We start from the raw sequence: 17,878 nt of genomic DNA, 5'->3' as shown, positions 1-17,878 counted from the left end.
CAATTAAAAAATACAAAGACTAAAGGTTCAGAAACGATGCAATAAAAATTAGAAGATTCACGATTGAAAGAATTAAGAGACTAAGAAGTTAAAATTTAATTAAAAATTAAAAGGTCCGAAAGTGGTGCGAAACGTCACAACCTACTTCGTTGTTCATCCCCAATTATTCCAATCGAAGTGCATCGATCATAATATTAAATACACAGCGTACTACGTCACGTGTTACGAGGTTGTCGAGGCCTGATCGAAACTCGTGAAAGGCAACCATGTCATCCGCACAGGGGTGAAACAGCAGTGGCTTGTGACGTGGCTACTGAGGCTGGTAGCTTACATAAAGCTTCGCGTATTTTTATTAAATATTATCCGTATTTATCGATTCGTGTCATTGTTTCATGACCAGCTGCTCATCAGAGTAGCTTAAAAAAGGCATTGTGTAATCGATACGAGGGTGGTTTAGGGGGAAACATAGCACAGACAGTGTACAACCCTACACAAAGAAACGTATTAAAGCGTGATGGCCTTGGAAGCAAAGCCTTCGTCTGGAGGGTAAAGAAAATTGATTTTTTTCCCCATTTCCACTCTTTTTCTCCAAGATAATCTGAGAGACGTGGCGGAGGGAAATGAAGAGAAATTGTGTGGAGAATTTTTGTAATATATTTTTAGAATATTCATGAAACGAGGTTTAATTAAAAATTTGTCACCGATAGGCAAATACATTTGTTTTCTAAATATTAGAAATATCGAGGTTTCATTAATATACTCGTGTTAAAGAAACATAAATTTCATTTCAATTTTAAGGATATTATTTTTTCATGGAAATTTAATTATATCGAGAAACAAGATAACTGTATTTATGTAAATCTCACTATGTAATTAATTATGTAATTTGTGTCGGCACCATGATAGCTCGATCTTCAAAAACTTCGATTAGAATATTATAGAACGTTTAATTGGGAAATTAATACAGACGTCAGCAGCAAGGCCAGACTGATTAGATTCTCGTAATCGTACAACTGATCCATGACCAAATGGTGTTACGTAATAATGTCATAATTGGTCACAGAACTGCTACAATTTAGGTAAATTGACGAAATTTTATCTCACACAAGATTTTTTACTTTCTTATCGTTTATTCCTTGAATCTGTGTTCCCTATTTCCAAACTTTACTTTCATTTAAGTTTACAGTTATTCAACCGTGTTTTATTATTAACATATTTATCGAGAAATACAATTCTCGTGTCGAATAATTTTCGGAAACGTATTAAGATGCCTGAAACGATTTCAGTCGGTGACAAACGTTACTAACTTCGCTGAAGAGCAAATAACAGTTAGACGGATTAGTCGGAATCCATTCTTCGCATAAATTCGACAAGATAAACGAGAGTGTTCGTCGAATTCGCCAGAAAATCTACGAGATTGGCGTCCAGCCAAGTGGCGCCATTGTCGTCGTGCCCTTTTAGCCTTTATTACCTTTGCTCCTGTGATTCTTTGTAATCACCAAATTTCTTCAACCCTCCGCCATTTGTATACTACGTTATTACAAAGTTTAGTAGATTTAACTAATGAATTTTAATATCAGACGGTTGGACGTTTCGATACATAATTTACGAATTAATTAAAAGCTTTCTACTGTATGAAAATTAAAACTGATGTTACTCTTTGAATGGTTCGATTCGTTTTGCAAATACTAAAGATAAATATATATTTATTCAAGTAGTACAAGTATTATATTACGTAGACAATGGATAATCCATCCAAACAAGTAGTAAAGGTCAATAAAAAAGTATCTGGAATGTCGTGTTCATTGAATTATATTATACAACCACTGAAATCATTTAATTTCAGTGAAGAATCTTCTTTTGATATACAAATTCCTATCTTTATGAATAAGAATTAAAAGTATGGAGAAAATTATTATTATTTTAGCAAAGTTTTGCTTAATATGTTTCTTACATTTTTGCAAACATTTTTATATCTGTACATTTGCGTGTTATTACACTTTGAAGTCTCTCATAAATGCATAAAAACACGCAGTTTCTTTATGATATTATTTCTATGAAAGAAAAAGTTAAATACTTTTTTATTGTTGTTTATTCAAGCGTAATTTTAAATGATCTTATTTGCGAACAAAGATGGAGAGATAATTTATATAATGAATATTTTTTATCATAGCCGAGATGTTTATTGACAGTGATTAAAATTGCTAATAGGGTCGAAGATAATCAATCAATTTTATATGCGACTTCTTTATCACACTATGATCGTTTTTATATAATTAAATGCAGCATTACTATCTCTATGGAGGAGAAATCGGACATTTTTTTTCGTAGAAAATTAAGAAAGAAATGCTACTATATATTAATATCAGATTAATCTTAATAATTAGCCTATATATTATTAAACTAGTTTCAATTTCCTTTTTATTTTTAATCTATTTTTATTGCTGACATATAATGACTTGTTCACTGTTATTCCAACTACAAGAGTATTTGAAATACGTAAGAGTAATTTTGAAAATATTAAAAAACAAGACAAAATTCCCTCTCGGCAGACATCAAAAATACAAAAAATGAAAATGTAAAAATTTCCAAGAAAGAATTCCTTTACACAAGTATGAAAAATATCTAAAAATAATTCTACAACTATTTAGAAAAAATCTCATCTATAGATATTTCAATTTAAAAAAAGAAACATCAGAAATACCAAACCGAGAACGATGTATCTACTACCGTTTATAACGCCATCTACTCGCGCGATAGCATTATTCGCGCTACATAACCTCTTCCACAACACTCCACACGCCATAACCATAGAAATAAATCCAACGCTGACTGGCTCGTACAAAACAGGATCTACTCAGTTTCAGTGAGCCAAAGATATAAGGAAAAGTGGAGTTGAACGGCTATGAGAGGCTTCTAAATAAAACACGACAGCCACCTGCTCGACATTCATAGCTCGTACGCACATGTAAACCGGGCTGCATGTTGGCCGGCTCGCGCTTTGCCTAATAATGACGAGGCACGATGTAGGTCAATTGATTCGGATCGATCGATTTTTTTTACGGCAGAAAAAGCCCAAAACAGACAAGGGCGGCCCTTGAGTCACGCGAGAAACTCGTTCGCTCTTGCCACCATTCGACTTCTACGTCTATACGAAGCGACTGCACCTTCAAGCCGATAAGATAAGAAACTGCAGCTCCTTGCCAAGCATTCTCGTTCGTGTCGTTTTTATTTCTTTTCTCTCTCGTTTTCACACTTTTGGTGGATATCAAACGATTTGTAAATTTTTCCCATCTTTGGCATATATTGTTGGGCAGACCAACCTTCAACTTTATATTTTCTGTTTTCCTTCAGTTTTCACATTTTTATCGAAAGTAGTGGAGATATCTTTCAGGTAATAAAATTTTAAGTTATTGGCTAGCAAAAAAAGTTCTCAATTCTTCTGCTTTTGGAGATTTCTATTCGGTGCACATCCAGCGTTTATATCTTCAGTCTCTCTGTCCAGTTTCGAGTTTCTATTGGATATCAAACGCGTTGCAGGGCTCTTAAAGTTGATCAACTTCTAATCCGTTGTACGTGAAAAGTATTTTTCAATTTTGTCTATTTTTCTGGATTTAGAAATCCAGAAATCCAGTCGAACAGGCATCGAAAGCTCGTACGAGCATTTTCAGTTCTTTCGCTTTTTTTCAATTTTTTGTTTTGTAATTTTTACGTGTTCCAATTTTCATTGATTATGGAACGACTTTTCGATTTTTTCTCTTATTTCCAGTGGCTAAGAAATGCATCCAAGTTTTATATTAATTCAATTTCTTCCTGTTCTGTAATTTTGTTTCGTATCAGACACCCATTGAGGATTTTCATTTGATCCTTTACTTACATTTTTGCCTGTATTTTTATTTGCCACCGAACATATTACCAATTTGTATTTTTTATTTCATCGATAATTCCCTAGTTTCATTACGGTGTGTAGACACAGCGTGGTCAGTTTAAATAACTGGTCGAGTCTACCATAGTTCACTAAATGGTACACAACAGGGAATACGTTGTTCTACAGAATTTTGGTGAAACAACAGTTTTGTGTACCTCGTTCAATTACTCTTGGAATATCCAACTCTGCCAGTTTTCGAATAACGGCGTAATAAAGAGAAATAGGTTTGTTTGTTAGCATTTGTTAGTTACCTCGTTCAGAGATACGTAGGTAAATTGTTTATGTATCAAAGATAAGGAAAATGAATCGAAAATATCATTCTTACATAATCGACTATAACTTGCTATCTGTGCAAGTTGTCATATTTTCAGTCAGAGATTGAAAACAAAATAATTGGTATTTTCACGAATGGTGTTTGCCATTCACGACTACAAATTCTAAATCGAACTTCGAACGAGCCTATCTCTCTGTATGTTTGTGCCTAATTAACTAGTTTCTGTAAATATCCAAGTAACTGTTTAAACTATTCCTAGCAAATTGGAGCGATGGAGGCAAAAATGGAACCAAAGGGGACGACAAACTGATACGTAAATGGCTAAAAAATTTGCGAAATTCGCTGACACGTTCAACATGGCCTAGTAAGTGGCATATCAATGAGATCCACGCTTTGTCAATCGCCGTGACCGTGAAACTGTTGCACGATTATGCGACAATGAATTGCCGGGGATCGAAGTGTGTGATTATCGGTGAAAATCGAGCAGAGGAGCGAACGAATCACCACGAATTTTCTTCGAGGCCGTTCAACAACGACAACAGATCGTAAACGTCCCTTTCGAGTACGTGTGTCAATAAACGTGGAGATTAGGCGTACGATTGAGAGTGGCACGTGCGGAGAAAATCGCTCGCAACTCGTTCTATGGAAATCCTTGGAGACGTAAAATCTGTTTTTAGATTTTTTTTCTTTTTCTTTTACAATTTTATGCAAGCAAAAATTTATTACATTTTGCAAGATTTTTTCCTCTACGACTTAGTCTAAAGTTCGAAAGTCTATAAAATTTTGAAATTTCATCGTTTCGCAATAACTTTAGGTGTCCCGATATTTTGACCGACTGTACCTTGACCCGAGTACGTGATGCGCGAATTTACGAGAATTTCCTCGGTGTGGCAGCCCAAGGAAAGCGGCTCCTACGGAAGGAAGTCGAGGTTGCACGGTCAAAATTCCGCTTTCCAAGAATCCCGAGCAAGCGGGCGGCAATAAATCAGGTTCGTCAGGAAAGTGAGGACGTCCGTGTTCAGCGACTTCATCGAGGTCGATTTCCTCGTTTGCCAGCGAATATGTTGAACGATATAAAATTGGCGAGAGCAGCGTGTTATAAAAATCGTTTGAGCAGGTTTGAAGATGTTTGGAATGGAACGTGTCACTTGAGAAATTTCTTGGAAATTGCAAATTGAAAGTGAAATTTTTCTTTCGTGCAAAGGACAAATTTATTGAGTTTATGTGTATCGGCGAAGAATAAGAGAATTCTAGAATTCTAATTTCGTTCCATCGACGAGGTATAATATTAATCGGTGCGCCTCATGTTGACAGGTAATAGCTCATAATTAACAAGAAAAACGTGTCGACTTTGAGGTGCAATTAATTGCGCAACTTTATATCGAAAGATCGGAATTTCCTAGCAGTTTTTTCCCATCGACGTGTACCGTAAATGCCCAACAAATTAAATTCAATGAGTTCCCCACTTTTTGTCCACATTATCCTACGTTGCAAATCTTTCCATTTTTTTAGGACTATAAAAACAAGTACATAGATTTTTTTTTATGATCCGATGAAAGATGATTGTGCAATATTGCTAAAGATATCGAAGCAATCAGAATCGTAAAATAGGATACTCGTGCTAGCTAATATTTCTCTTCTGGACCAATTAAATCCTGTTAATATTTTGTAGAAAAATTATTTAGAATACTATTGTAGCGACATATGAGTCATAGGACGATGCGAAGCGAGAGCGTCTCACGTTGTTGTTGTATCTCGAAACACGGACACCGCTTCGACACACGAAAATAGCGTTGGACTATCTCTAGGCAAAAACAACGTCGTCGTAGAGGACAACCATCGTTCTAAGACAAATTTGAATCTTCCGATTCTCCCCCGACTGGTATAAATAAACGGACACGATCGCGAGCGGGCAATTATTATCATCGAATTATTACCGAGTTATTACCGAGTCATTATTTGCGAATTAACGGAGTATACGAGTCTTTGAATTATCCGCGAGCATCTTATTATCTATCTTCGCGACTACGATTGTACGAACGTCTATCGACGGTACTTACAAACCTTTATATTAATATCTATCTAAATACACTTGACGGTTGCAATAGCAATCTTATTCATCGTTATAATTTAAATCCGATCTCCTCGCATCATCCGCCACGCAATAAATATTTTGAAGATCTGTAAAATGTACGAAAAGTATCAATCACTTTGCTTTTATTCTAGAATAAAATAGTATTTTAGAAAATATTTTAGAAAATATTTCATTGAAGGAAATATGTATGCCGGACATGAAAGGACATCGGAGCCTTTTTTTGGAATGTTTGGGAAGGTCCCCGATAGTCCAGACTTTTTATTATAACCGCGCTTAAATAATAAAACTGAGAAACAGTTGTTTATCATCTGATCCGAGCATTTATGACAGTGGGCTTGGGATCGAAGTGACATAACGGGTCGCTGAACTACGCTACGGAGAGGAGCGTATAAGGGCAGTTCCACTTGGACCGAGATGCAGTCCGACAAGTTCTACTGGTACAGAGGACAAATACGTTGAGCGACACCAGAATTTTGTATCAAATCGCATTCGTCATCCCGTTGACCGTGGGTTCGTTCTCCAACCTAAACTCATCGTCATCGACGTCTCGATTATCCAATCGCCGCTATTACTTGTTAAACTCTTTAATAATCACATTTGTATCGATAAACATCATCTATAGTACACAACAACAATGGCCAATTCACGCGAAGATTCGTTGTACGCCCCTAACTCCAATGATAACCCCACATATATATGTCGGATCGTCTTTGGAAAACGGGGCGTGTAATGAATCTTTCTACGAGTTGTCCATCATTGTTGTATACCAGATGATGTCGATCGAAGCGAATGTATCGCGAAGGTTAACAAGTTAACAAGAAAAATTGAGATGTCGGTGACGATGAATTTAGGTTCGATAACGAATAAACGGTGAACGGGACGACGATTGCGATTAGGAACTCGATGTACGTGGTCACTGGGCTAGTCGAACTTATCGGGTTGCACCTCGGTCCAAGTGGAACTGCGCTTATATACTCCTCTCCGTATTCCTTGGATCAATCCCTGTTTTTGAGGAGAGTTATTTAATTATTTATACCTCTGTTAGGTACACGTCTCTCCCGTGACCTTTTCTACGTTCAGTGACCAGTTGGGTCACTTCGAGTCCGAGCCTATTGTCATAATCCCTCCCCTTCCCCCTCATCTCCCCCCCCCCCCAAAAAAATCCCACAACGCACAAAAGTAAACCACCGGAGAGTCCTGTTTTGCGGCCAAGTTTCAGGACAAAATACAACACAAACAAGAATACACAAAAGCCCCGCTCCCCTGCGACTTAAATCCAAAAAACAAAAATAAACACAAAAACCGTAAAACCACGACACGTAATATAGCATGGCTACGTCGTACCGATTACTATACTCAAATTCATTGTTTATTGTGAATCTCAAAAATGTATAAAAAAAAACAAATCTTGGCAAAATAAACGATTTAAAAAAAAACCTATTGTCATAATTCTCGATTAAATAATAAACAACTTTTTCTCAGTTTTATTATTTAAGTACAGCTATAATAGAAAGTGTGGACTAAAGTATCGGGGACTTTCCCAAATTTTTTTTTTTTTATTTTATTTTGGTTATTTTACAATTTGTCCTTGTGGACATTTGGTAAAGTGTTATATCTTGTTAGTGAAGAAAACAAAATATAAATAAAAAAATAAATATAGCATGTGGGCGGCTACCCCCAGCGGGGTGCCAGCTTCGTTTTTTCTAAGTTATATCTTTTATGATACTTTCCCAAATATACCGAAAGAAAGACTCCCTTCATCTGAAGGTGTCCCTTCATCTCCGACATATATGTTATATTATATTATTTATATCGCGGGCAAATATTTTGTTGGAAATAGATGATACGATAATCAAAGTGGCTTTTTCGCGGAAACGCGAGATTTTTCCCGTTTAAATCTGGATTACGCGGAAGGCAGCATTCCACTGAAGGAAATAGGTTCGCAAACCTCGAGTGTACTATTAAACTTGATTATTCACATGCTGCTCGCTTTATATCGTCGAGTTCGAAGAAGGAAGATTAGAACGGCCATAATTCCAGCGAATAGTAAAGTCTCGATTATCTCGCCTCGAGCATGCACATTATCATCCTACGAAACGATTTCTATCTTTTTACCGATTTTCATATCACGTTTCATCCTGTGACTTTCTCTCGCTGTGACTTTTATTTAAAATTCCGTAAAAATTGAAGCGTTTGTCGTCTCATAATCTTCCATTAGCACGACGGACGTGTAGATTTTTCAATTAAAACTAATGTTACTCGATTTCGAAATCGAAACAGCAGAGTTCATTTTTGGATTTATTCAAAGTGGAAACATCTGCTTCAGAGAAACTAAGATTCAAGTGCTGAAGCACATAGAAAAAAAGAAATAGGAAGTAAGAGTCATCTGGTTGGCTGGTGGATATTTTGCTTTTTATGGAGGACAGGAAATTGAAAATTCCCGTAACCAGGATGAAAAATTGATTAGAAGAACGATGATTCGAAAGATCGTGGCAGAAGATTTATCAGACATTGTATTTGTCTGTGTAGTTTGTCAAAGATAGTACCGAAATATTCTTGAAACGTCTTTTGTATTTTAAATGAGAGCTTTCCTTACGTAGCTAAATTTATAAAATTAATAAAAAATTAAATTACTAATAACATTATTTATAAAATTAAAATGGAAAAGAACCTTGGCTTAATTTCTTAGTTAATATCTTCGGTTACTCAGAAGGAATCGATCAACACCTTTGATTACGATCTGAGAAACCTTATCTGATTGTAAATTGTAAACATGTCATCAACTTCAGAGTAATGATAATTGAAACTAGTCTGCTAGTTCTACAAATTCTGAGAACTTTCATTGATTAATGTTTCAGGTATTTGAGAAGAGCCAACTGAAAATCAACTATCTCGCAAAGTTCCACAGAATCTTGCAGAGTAATCCTAATTTATAGATAACTGAACAAAAGATAACGTCCATCAAATTCAATTTAGTTAACTTGTACGAACATTTCTAGTCATAAAATTCCTGGCAATCAGAAACCACGTAATTCAATTATTTTTATCAAACGTAATTAACGTTTATAAATTGAACATTTTTTCATTTGATCACCTTCGACCCACTCTAAAATTACTCAAGATACTTAATGATCAATTCATCAGTCTTATCATTTCCTAAATTTTCAGAGAAAAAACGAAGTAATCTTACGAGTGTATAATTATAATAATATGTATAATTTTTATATATAATATGTATAATAACATGTATAATTTTTTATATAATATGTATAATTTTTCGTCCGAATATTTTGCTACATATTTATGAAAAATGTTCATCTCATTTGTTAAAACAAGAGCGTGATTCGGATAAAATAAAAATTCGAATGCTGCAACAAGGTCAACGTGTCTAACACACTACACGCCTGAAACCATCCGAATAATGGCGATCGCAGTGCCAAATCACTTGGTCACAGTTGTACCAAAAGTGTGACAGCCTCCTTAGAGTGCACTGAACTCGATCCGGCGACGATTCACCGTAAATCGAGCGTGTCCACGCGAGAAAGAAAGGAAGTGAGTGGGTCTTACCTTCGTTGAGGCCATGTCTGATACGGACTGATGCGTCCGAATAGTTTCCAGCTGTTTCAGGCACCAGTCTAGCTCGTACATCGTATCTGCGGCTGTTTTTGCGTATTCCTCGTCTGAAACCAGGAAAAGAGACTTTAGTGCCACAGAGGAACGGAGGAAGTGACCGAGAGCTTCCTGCGACACGATAAGATTTCTGTGAAGTTAATCGTCGTCTTGCAAAGAGGCGAGAAAACGAGGCTCTTTAAGCCTCGACAGACTTTTCCTCGGATACAGCTGAACAAGAGTGCACGAGAGTCTGGTTGATTGGATTTGAGGAGCAAATTTAACATGTTAGGGATAGTAGCTGTTTTACAAGGAAATGATACATTTTTTCATTTCATTCTTTTGATAGAAGTTCATTTTTTTATCGATGTTTCTTTCATTTGGTTCTCTTTGCTTTGGAATTTTTCGCTTAATTTAATTGGAAGGTGTTTCTCGTTTAATTTTGAATTTCTCTCAAAATGTTTCTCCGAAAGTTTCGTGTGAAAAAGTATGGAAAAATGTTTCATAAACACGAATTCATATAAAGATATTCCATTGTGTGGAATTATGAAACGATATTCTGTTTAAAGATGCTCTATGCAAAAGTATACTGTTAAGAAAATATTTCATGCAAGAATACACCACTTGAAAGATATTCTCAACACAAATATATCAAGAGAATATTTTATACAGAAATATTCTACGTGGAAACATTCTATAGAAAATATTCCACTCGAAAGGAATTTTATATGAAAATATTGCAAATCAAAATATTTTACAAAAAATACGGTTAATTTAAGAATATTGCGTACAACATTCCATATAAGGATATTCTGTACAAAAATACTTTCATATTGCCACAGGAAGAATTTCACTAAATCTTAATAAAATCTGAATAGAATAGAAAATCTTCGTTTCCCTCAGTTTCCCGATAAACAGAAATAAATAGAACACCCTCAAAAGCATTCTCATCGCCGAATCTAATTTCTCAGAAAAATTCTTGTTCCAAGGATCGCACGACAATGAGATTCCTGTTTCTTTTTCACAAGCCTGGTGACAGAAACGAAGCGAAGTAGATGAAACGAGCATCGTGGAAACAAAAAGACACGAAACACTAGTGCGGGAATTATGAAGTATCCAATGTGGGTGGAAAACGTTGTACGTGGATGATGAAATAAACGTGCGAAGCTCGCTAAAGATGAAAGGTTGCATAAACGAAGCGTAGAAGAGATCAATCGAAAGAACAAAAGGGAAAAGTGAATTGACGTCAGACGACGAATGCAGCTGAAACGTAAAGGACAGAGCGAGGGCCGGACTTCAATAGCAATTTCGAGAAATCTCATTTTCTAAGGCAGACAAACGTCATTTCATCGAATAGTCGCGTTGTCACGTGAATATTTTACTCTTCGGACGAGAAATATTCCGCTTTTCTATCTCGAAAGCCATTTCCACTGGCAGGAAGGATAATTAAACTTGGATTTTAACGAGCTCGATTTCAATGAATTTTAGAAATATGAAAGATGACGCGGAATTGGGTCTTCGTACAGGCGAGCCAGTTACAATTGATTCTTAAACGTTCTATGTTGTTAACCATAGGGTTTCGTTCTTAGAAAAAGTTACGATACCAGACTGAATAAATTCTAGGCGATGAAAACTTTTGAACGATGCACTTTGATGATTTAGTTTACAAATACCACGGATTCGTGCATTGTGATATTAACTTTCTTTTTAGACTATTTCCATTGTCAAGAAATATTTATAATATATTATAAATACCATTTATAACGCAGAGTTGAAATATTTCAATGATTATTTAATAACTATTTTTTAAAAAACGATTACAAAATTTAAAATTCAATTGAATTAAATTTCAGATTTTATCGAAATAAAAATAGTCGAAATATTCTTCATCTATATTTTACCCAGCATCGATGATATATTTAACGAAGTTTCTTTTCTTCCACGTGTGTCTTTCGTGCGTGTCTTTTTCCTAAAAAGTGTTTCCTAAACGTTTCGATTCTCTTACGGCTGAATGCTTTTAGAACAGCATAAACAAAATTATTAACGTCGATGAAAGATTTGTGGTGAATATCGAAGTGATTCTTACCTCCTAGCGTTTGACTTTGTTGCTGCGATGAGCTGCCCGCCTGTTCGCTGTTCCTTCGTATTCTGTGGACAAAGTGCCAGAAAATATGTTTAACAACGAGTTTCATTAACATAGAAGATGAAAATGTAACGTCAAAATTATAAACCGTATATTATATTATCGAAATATAAAATTTGATAAATTTCAATCAATACGTTCTTTGCGTAATGTACGTAGAATTAATCAAAATTGATCGACAAACATATGAAAATTGAATTCGCTAATATTTCATGAACCAAAAGTATGATATTTTGTATTTTGATCAAATGTCGAACATAATGTTCTCTTCCATAAATTATATATCGTCTATTAAAATTTGTATAATTCTATATACAATTCCGTTGATTATAATTTGAATAAATGATAAAATCAATATTGACAAGTCTACATTAATTCTAAAATTCGTTCTACCAAATTACGTTAATCGTAATTCTGTGTAATTATCACGATCCTTGTATGATTCCGTGAAATGAAAAATTCCAAATTCGACGTCCAATTGAAATAAAATTGAAATACCCAAAATTCCAAGCTAAAATTCGCCATCTCATTTTTTAGATGTTTCAGGAACACTTAATTATTCCATGACGGTTACGAGGCAAACAAACGTGGGTGATGCAACAATAAGACCTCTGCACAATACTGTGCACGTGTTGCCTGAAATTTTGCTATCCAGATATTCTGATTGTTTTATAATTTTAACGATTTCATTGATATATTCTCGCTTTAAATCCAGGTCATGCAATTTTAACATTTAATACTGACAATTGATATACGTGCGCGTGTACATATTACCCGCCACGTGTCTTTATGAATTTCCTATTACAATTCTTATCGTATTAGCTTATTATACTTTTCAGTTCGCATTTTTCCATTTCTCGATAAATTTCGATTGCTGAAACGAACATCACGGAAGATATTCTATTCTATCGAATATCTTTATCGTCTCAATAATTTTTCCATTTATATGTAGATCACGCGAAGGTAAAGAAGAATCGTGGCAGCACATATGGCAGGAATAAAGAGCTATAAAGGAAGAGGCGATTATGGGGTGAGAAGGCGAGGGGATAAGATGGATGCTCGAAATCGGGAAGAAAAGTAAAGACAAAGAAAAAGAACATGAGCCGAGGAGAAAAGCGGAAATCAAAGTGAATCCAGAAAACATTGAAGATTAAAGGTTTACCAAGGGAAAGGTTTAGCCAAGGAAACGAAAACTTTTTTCTTAGTTGGTGTTTTATGTTATTTACGTTATTTGGAGTTACGGTGACGTGAAAAAGTTTTCGCAACCTTCCTCTTTGTTACGATAAATGGACATTTCTCGTAAATAAGAAACTGTAAATGAAAAATGACTGAAAATTATTTATTTCTATTTCCTCCACAAGCATAGTGAAAATTTATCAGAAAAAGAATAGTAACTGCAGAAAAATCTGCATGTGCCACCGAATAATTGTAGAGAATTCTGTTAACGATTGAACATTATCACGAAAAGTACGGTATTTTTCAACTTCCAGAGGAATACCAAGCAAAGCATAATTGTTCGTTAACAAGGCGCGAACAAATTTTCGGAAATGACTTGACGTCATATTGCTGGTCAATTCAAAAAATTCTATTTTCCATGCAGGCTAATTTTCTATTATACAGTGGAAGTATAAAGTAAATCATTTCTATTGTTATCAGAGAAGATATAAAATATAAATTGTAAAATACAAAATACGAGAAAACGCAAAGTACGTTTAAAATAATGAAAAATGGGGAAAAATACGAATATTAACGTTATGCTCGCGAAAAAGGGCAACTGCAATCTTTGTATATTATGTACTATATATACTTCTTTACTTATCGCAACACGAAAAGAAGTTCCAAAAACTTTTTCATACCGCTGTATTCGCAATCATTATCGTTAAATAAATAAATAAAAGAAAGAAACGTGGTACTTTTTGTTCATGAAAGAAAATACTTACCGGTTCGTGAATGCATCTGTGAGCAACAGGAGGTTGTACCTGACGGATCGCAGGGAGGCGAGAATCTGCGCGAAAGGTGTGACGATATATTCCTCGCCATGGCTGTAAGATCAAACAGACAAAAATTAATTTTTTATACTTCGTCGATATCCGAAGCATAATATACAGTGAAAGGAGGGTTAATGGCTAACGTTCAGCTTGCAATGAACTCAACGGCATTGCTTCTTGTTTCCAAAAGCTGCACTCTAAACTCATGCATGCGTGGCGTATTTCTGGTTTCAAACTGTACACCAATCGTATCGCATCGTTTGCAATTTAATTCGCTGTTTAAATACTTGACGATATTCGTATAAAATCAATTACGTTATTCTATTAGCATAACGTAATTATATTACACCGATATTCTGTATCATCGTACTTTTTAACATGAACATCTAATTTGAAAAATAATTCTTGATAGGAATTTTCACCGAAAAGGAACCACTTGTCCATGATTCTTCCTCTTTCGACTCTATATTTTTTTGTTTTCACGAATTTTAAAAAGTTGGGCGAAAATATTGACTTTCGACCAACGAATTTTAACAAATCCAACGAAAATATCATTTAGTGTGTTATTCCCCATGAATGCGATCGTTGTACATTTTATATCAAACTAAGAATCGGTACAGTGTTAAGTACAATTGGAATAAAAAGAATAAGAACATAATTTAATTTCTGAAATTGAAAAAATGACGAAACCAGATCGCGTAAAATGAATACTATCGTCTCTTGTAATTTGTTAATTCGTAACCAATAAATTACACTTTCTCAATCTTCAATCCGAACGAAGCTTGGTGATTTTGCTGTGGACGAACGATTTCATTGATTTTTTATTTACTGGTTTGTTTATATCACACTTTGTTGCAGTATGAAAGTTAGAAAAGAGTAGCGACTAATTAATTATACACACGTTAACGACGGTGAAATCTATTTTCAGCCTCCGTCGAAACACCATCGCCATCGTTCATCGCCGCGTTCTCGATTTCCAAAGCGGCAGGTCTCTCGCGGAACTTTCATTAATTAAATCACGCGCCTTCCTACGCGCGAACACGCACACGCGCGTCAATTACTTCATGCTTTTCCCAGCGAAAATGACCCCCCTTCGAAGGGCACAGGTCAAATCATCGCTGGATCGTTTAAGCTTCATAGCACCAATGCTAAAAGCGTCATCGATATTCACGGATTAATTGATCGAGCCTAAGCTGGATTACAATCCAGGAATCTTGTAAACAGGATACGTTAACAATCGCTTCCTTTTATTTTTTAAATATACGATACGAGGAGGGAGGTTGCGTATCGAACAAATTATGATATTTAACGTAATTAATGATTGGCAATTATTATTGGAATATTCGATTATTAATTTATGATTATGTTACTGATTTTAATAATTACTGTTTAAGTATTGGATTATTAGTTTATAATCGTGTCACCGATTAATAGTTACTATTTAAATGTTGGATTATTAGCAAATGATTAAGCTGAGTTTAACGGATGTTTATGAATTTATGGAAAATTTTATGTGCAAACAGTTTTGGAATACACGCAATACGAAAGAATACTGTACGATACATGAAACGTATAAAATAGCTCGAAATTTTCAGATGTAACGTGCTGTGTTAACGATTGCATTGTTATCAGATATAGGATGGTATTTTGTTTACTTCTACATTGATAAATGTAAAATTTTCAATGAAAAATCGTAGGGGTTGATGTAACAATTTTTACACAGCTCGTTCAATGGTATGGTTTTTAGCTGTTCTGGATGAACGTATGGTAAAAATGAAATTGAACCCGGCAGTATAATTAAATTTACTTAGGAGAAACGTTTATTTCATTTGGATTGCATTGTTTTCCAGCATTGACTCGAGTTTTAATTACTACCACCCATCGAGTCCACGAAAGATTGATCAATTGAATGTTTTTCAATCAAATAAACCATTATAAAATCGAACTCGGTTACAAGGAAGTAACTAATTATTAATTATACAGGTAATAATCTTCATGAAAAAAGCTTGGAACGTGTTAGGTAGAAGATTCAAAGAAATCTAACAAAACTGTAAATCGATATGTAAAAATCGATTAAAATATTTAATAAAATTTTGTTTAAATGTTACTATTTTATTTTTCGAGCGCTTTTATCTTTATCATTTTATGCTCTATTAGCACGCGTAAGAGCATTTAAAGTATTCAATAAATATAGTGTAACAAACAATCATCACGAGGATAGACACATAACTGAACTAATCGATCACGTGCTTGAAAGATTTTCTTCAGACCAACGTGGCATCCCCAACGCAATAACCAAAATTCAAATTGATTTACAGCATCGTTAAAAATATTCATAGAGCAATAAAAAATATTCATAGATGAACTTTTTTTCAGAAACTAGTATAATAATTGTCAAACATCTTTTTATCTTCATCGTATTATCCATCATAAAAGATATAACTTAGCAAACACGAAGTTGGCACTCTGTGGGGGTAGCCACCCACATGCTATATTTATTTTTTTATTACCAATGAGATAAAACACTTTATCAAATGTCCTTCAGGACAAATTGTAAAAACCAAAATAAACTAAAAAAAAAAAAAAATCGTATTATCCAAATCTATTCACACACGTAAGAAAATTCAGTGTAAATTCGATAACGTACAATAGCCGACAACGTGGAATTAACTGACCACGTTATTCAAAGATTCCCGTTGGACCAGCGTAGAGCCCCAGTCCAATAACCACAGCAATCGCCATCTGATCCCAGAACATAAGCTCGATCTCATCAGGATTACAAACTTTTCCATGTTAAAGCGCCCTTCGTCAAAGTAGCCGAACCACAAGATATTCCAACGCGAACATCAATCAAGTCAATCTGCGCGATCCAGAAGAAACTAGGTTGCCACTAAACACCCCTCCGCTAAAGACTCCGGGAGATCCATAAGACTTTGGCTGGAGCCTCGCTGAATCCACCCTCGAACAAAGGGAGTCGCGTCACGTAAACGGCCTGCTGTTTGGGTTTTTCGAAGCTGGCCATTAAAAGGAGACCAGAAACGCCTCGATTCGTGGCAAGAATCCCCAGGCTTATCCGTATTTATTCGATTCGAGCGGCTGAATCGGTGCCAGGCTCGCGAAATTGATGAGACCAGGGGATGGTTTCTGGGTCAACGCGTGCCACGACTGCTCAGCATGGTAAATACCGGTCGTGCCTTTTCCACAGCAACGATTTTTGATGTTTGTAAATGCTGGACAGAGGTTAGGTTGGATTAGATCGCTGTGAATATTCTATCTAGCTTGCCCTGCATTCTCACTAGTTTCTCTCTGCAAGTTTGTTTTTTAATTACGAGGCAAGGTCCCCGAACATTATGAAACTTTAGGGATTTGTAGGGAATATATAGGCATGTATTACGCAATTTTCTTTTGCCGACCAAATTTCCTCCAAGGGGATGAAACAGATCCCTGAAGATCCAGCTATTTTCCCATTTCATGTCGTAACTGGCTACCCGTAAGGGACCGGGGAAAAAGTTCTCAGGCTAAAGTTACTTCTTTTAATTATTACTCTCGTTTGGTAGAAAATTTATCAATGTTACAGCCGGATCTTCAGGGGTCAATTTCACCTACTTAGAGTGAATTTGGCCAGCAGAACAGAGTGCGTAATACGTATCTATATGTTCTCTACATATTCCCCAAGTTCTATAACTTTTTGAATTTGTTGCTTTTGGGTTTCTTCTTGTTAAAATGTTACTCTTAGGTTGCAAGGTTGTTGTATATTCTAGAATGAACATTTTTACAGTGGAAGATACTGTTTTGCTGTACATGAATATATTTAAAAATAAAATCCATATATACCGTGTAT

The 17,878-nt window shown here is 35.3% G+C and overlaps 1 protein-coding gene across 14 annotated transcripts in view; it reads right to left on the bottom strand.

Annotated features, from left to right (window-relative positions):
• The window catches only part of LOC132914583 (cAMP-specific 3',5'-cyclic phosphodiesterase-like), a 395,884-nt gene that overhangs the window by 39,153 nt on the left and 338,853 nt on the right, over positions 1 to 17,878 (bottom strand). For all 14 annotated transcript variants that reach the window (XM_060973800.1, XM_060973801.1, XM_060973796.1 and 11 more), the window contains 3 exons: positions 13,990 to 14,091; positions 11,993 to 12,054; positions 9,865 to 9,977 (listed from right to left, as the gene is read on the bottom strand). In XM_060973800.1, coding sequence (XP_060829783.1) covers positions 9,865 to 9,977; positions 11,993 to 12,054; positions 13,990 to 14,091 — 277 coding nt within the window. The remainder of the gene's footprint in view (positions 1 to 9,864; positions 9,978 to 11,992; positions 12,055 to 13,989; positions 14,092 to 17,878) is intronic.

Source organism: Bombus pascuorum, chromosome 15 (assembly GCF_905332965.1).
Source record: "Bombus pascuorum chromosome 15, iyBomPasc1.1, whole genome shotgun sequence".
NCBI lineage: Eukaryota > Metazoa > Arthropoda > Insecta > Hymenoptera > Apidae > Bombus > Bombus pascuorum.
This window is presented reverse-complemented; position numbering and strand designations above follow the sequence as displayed.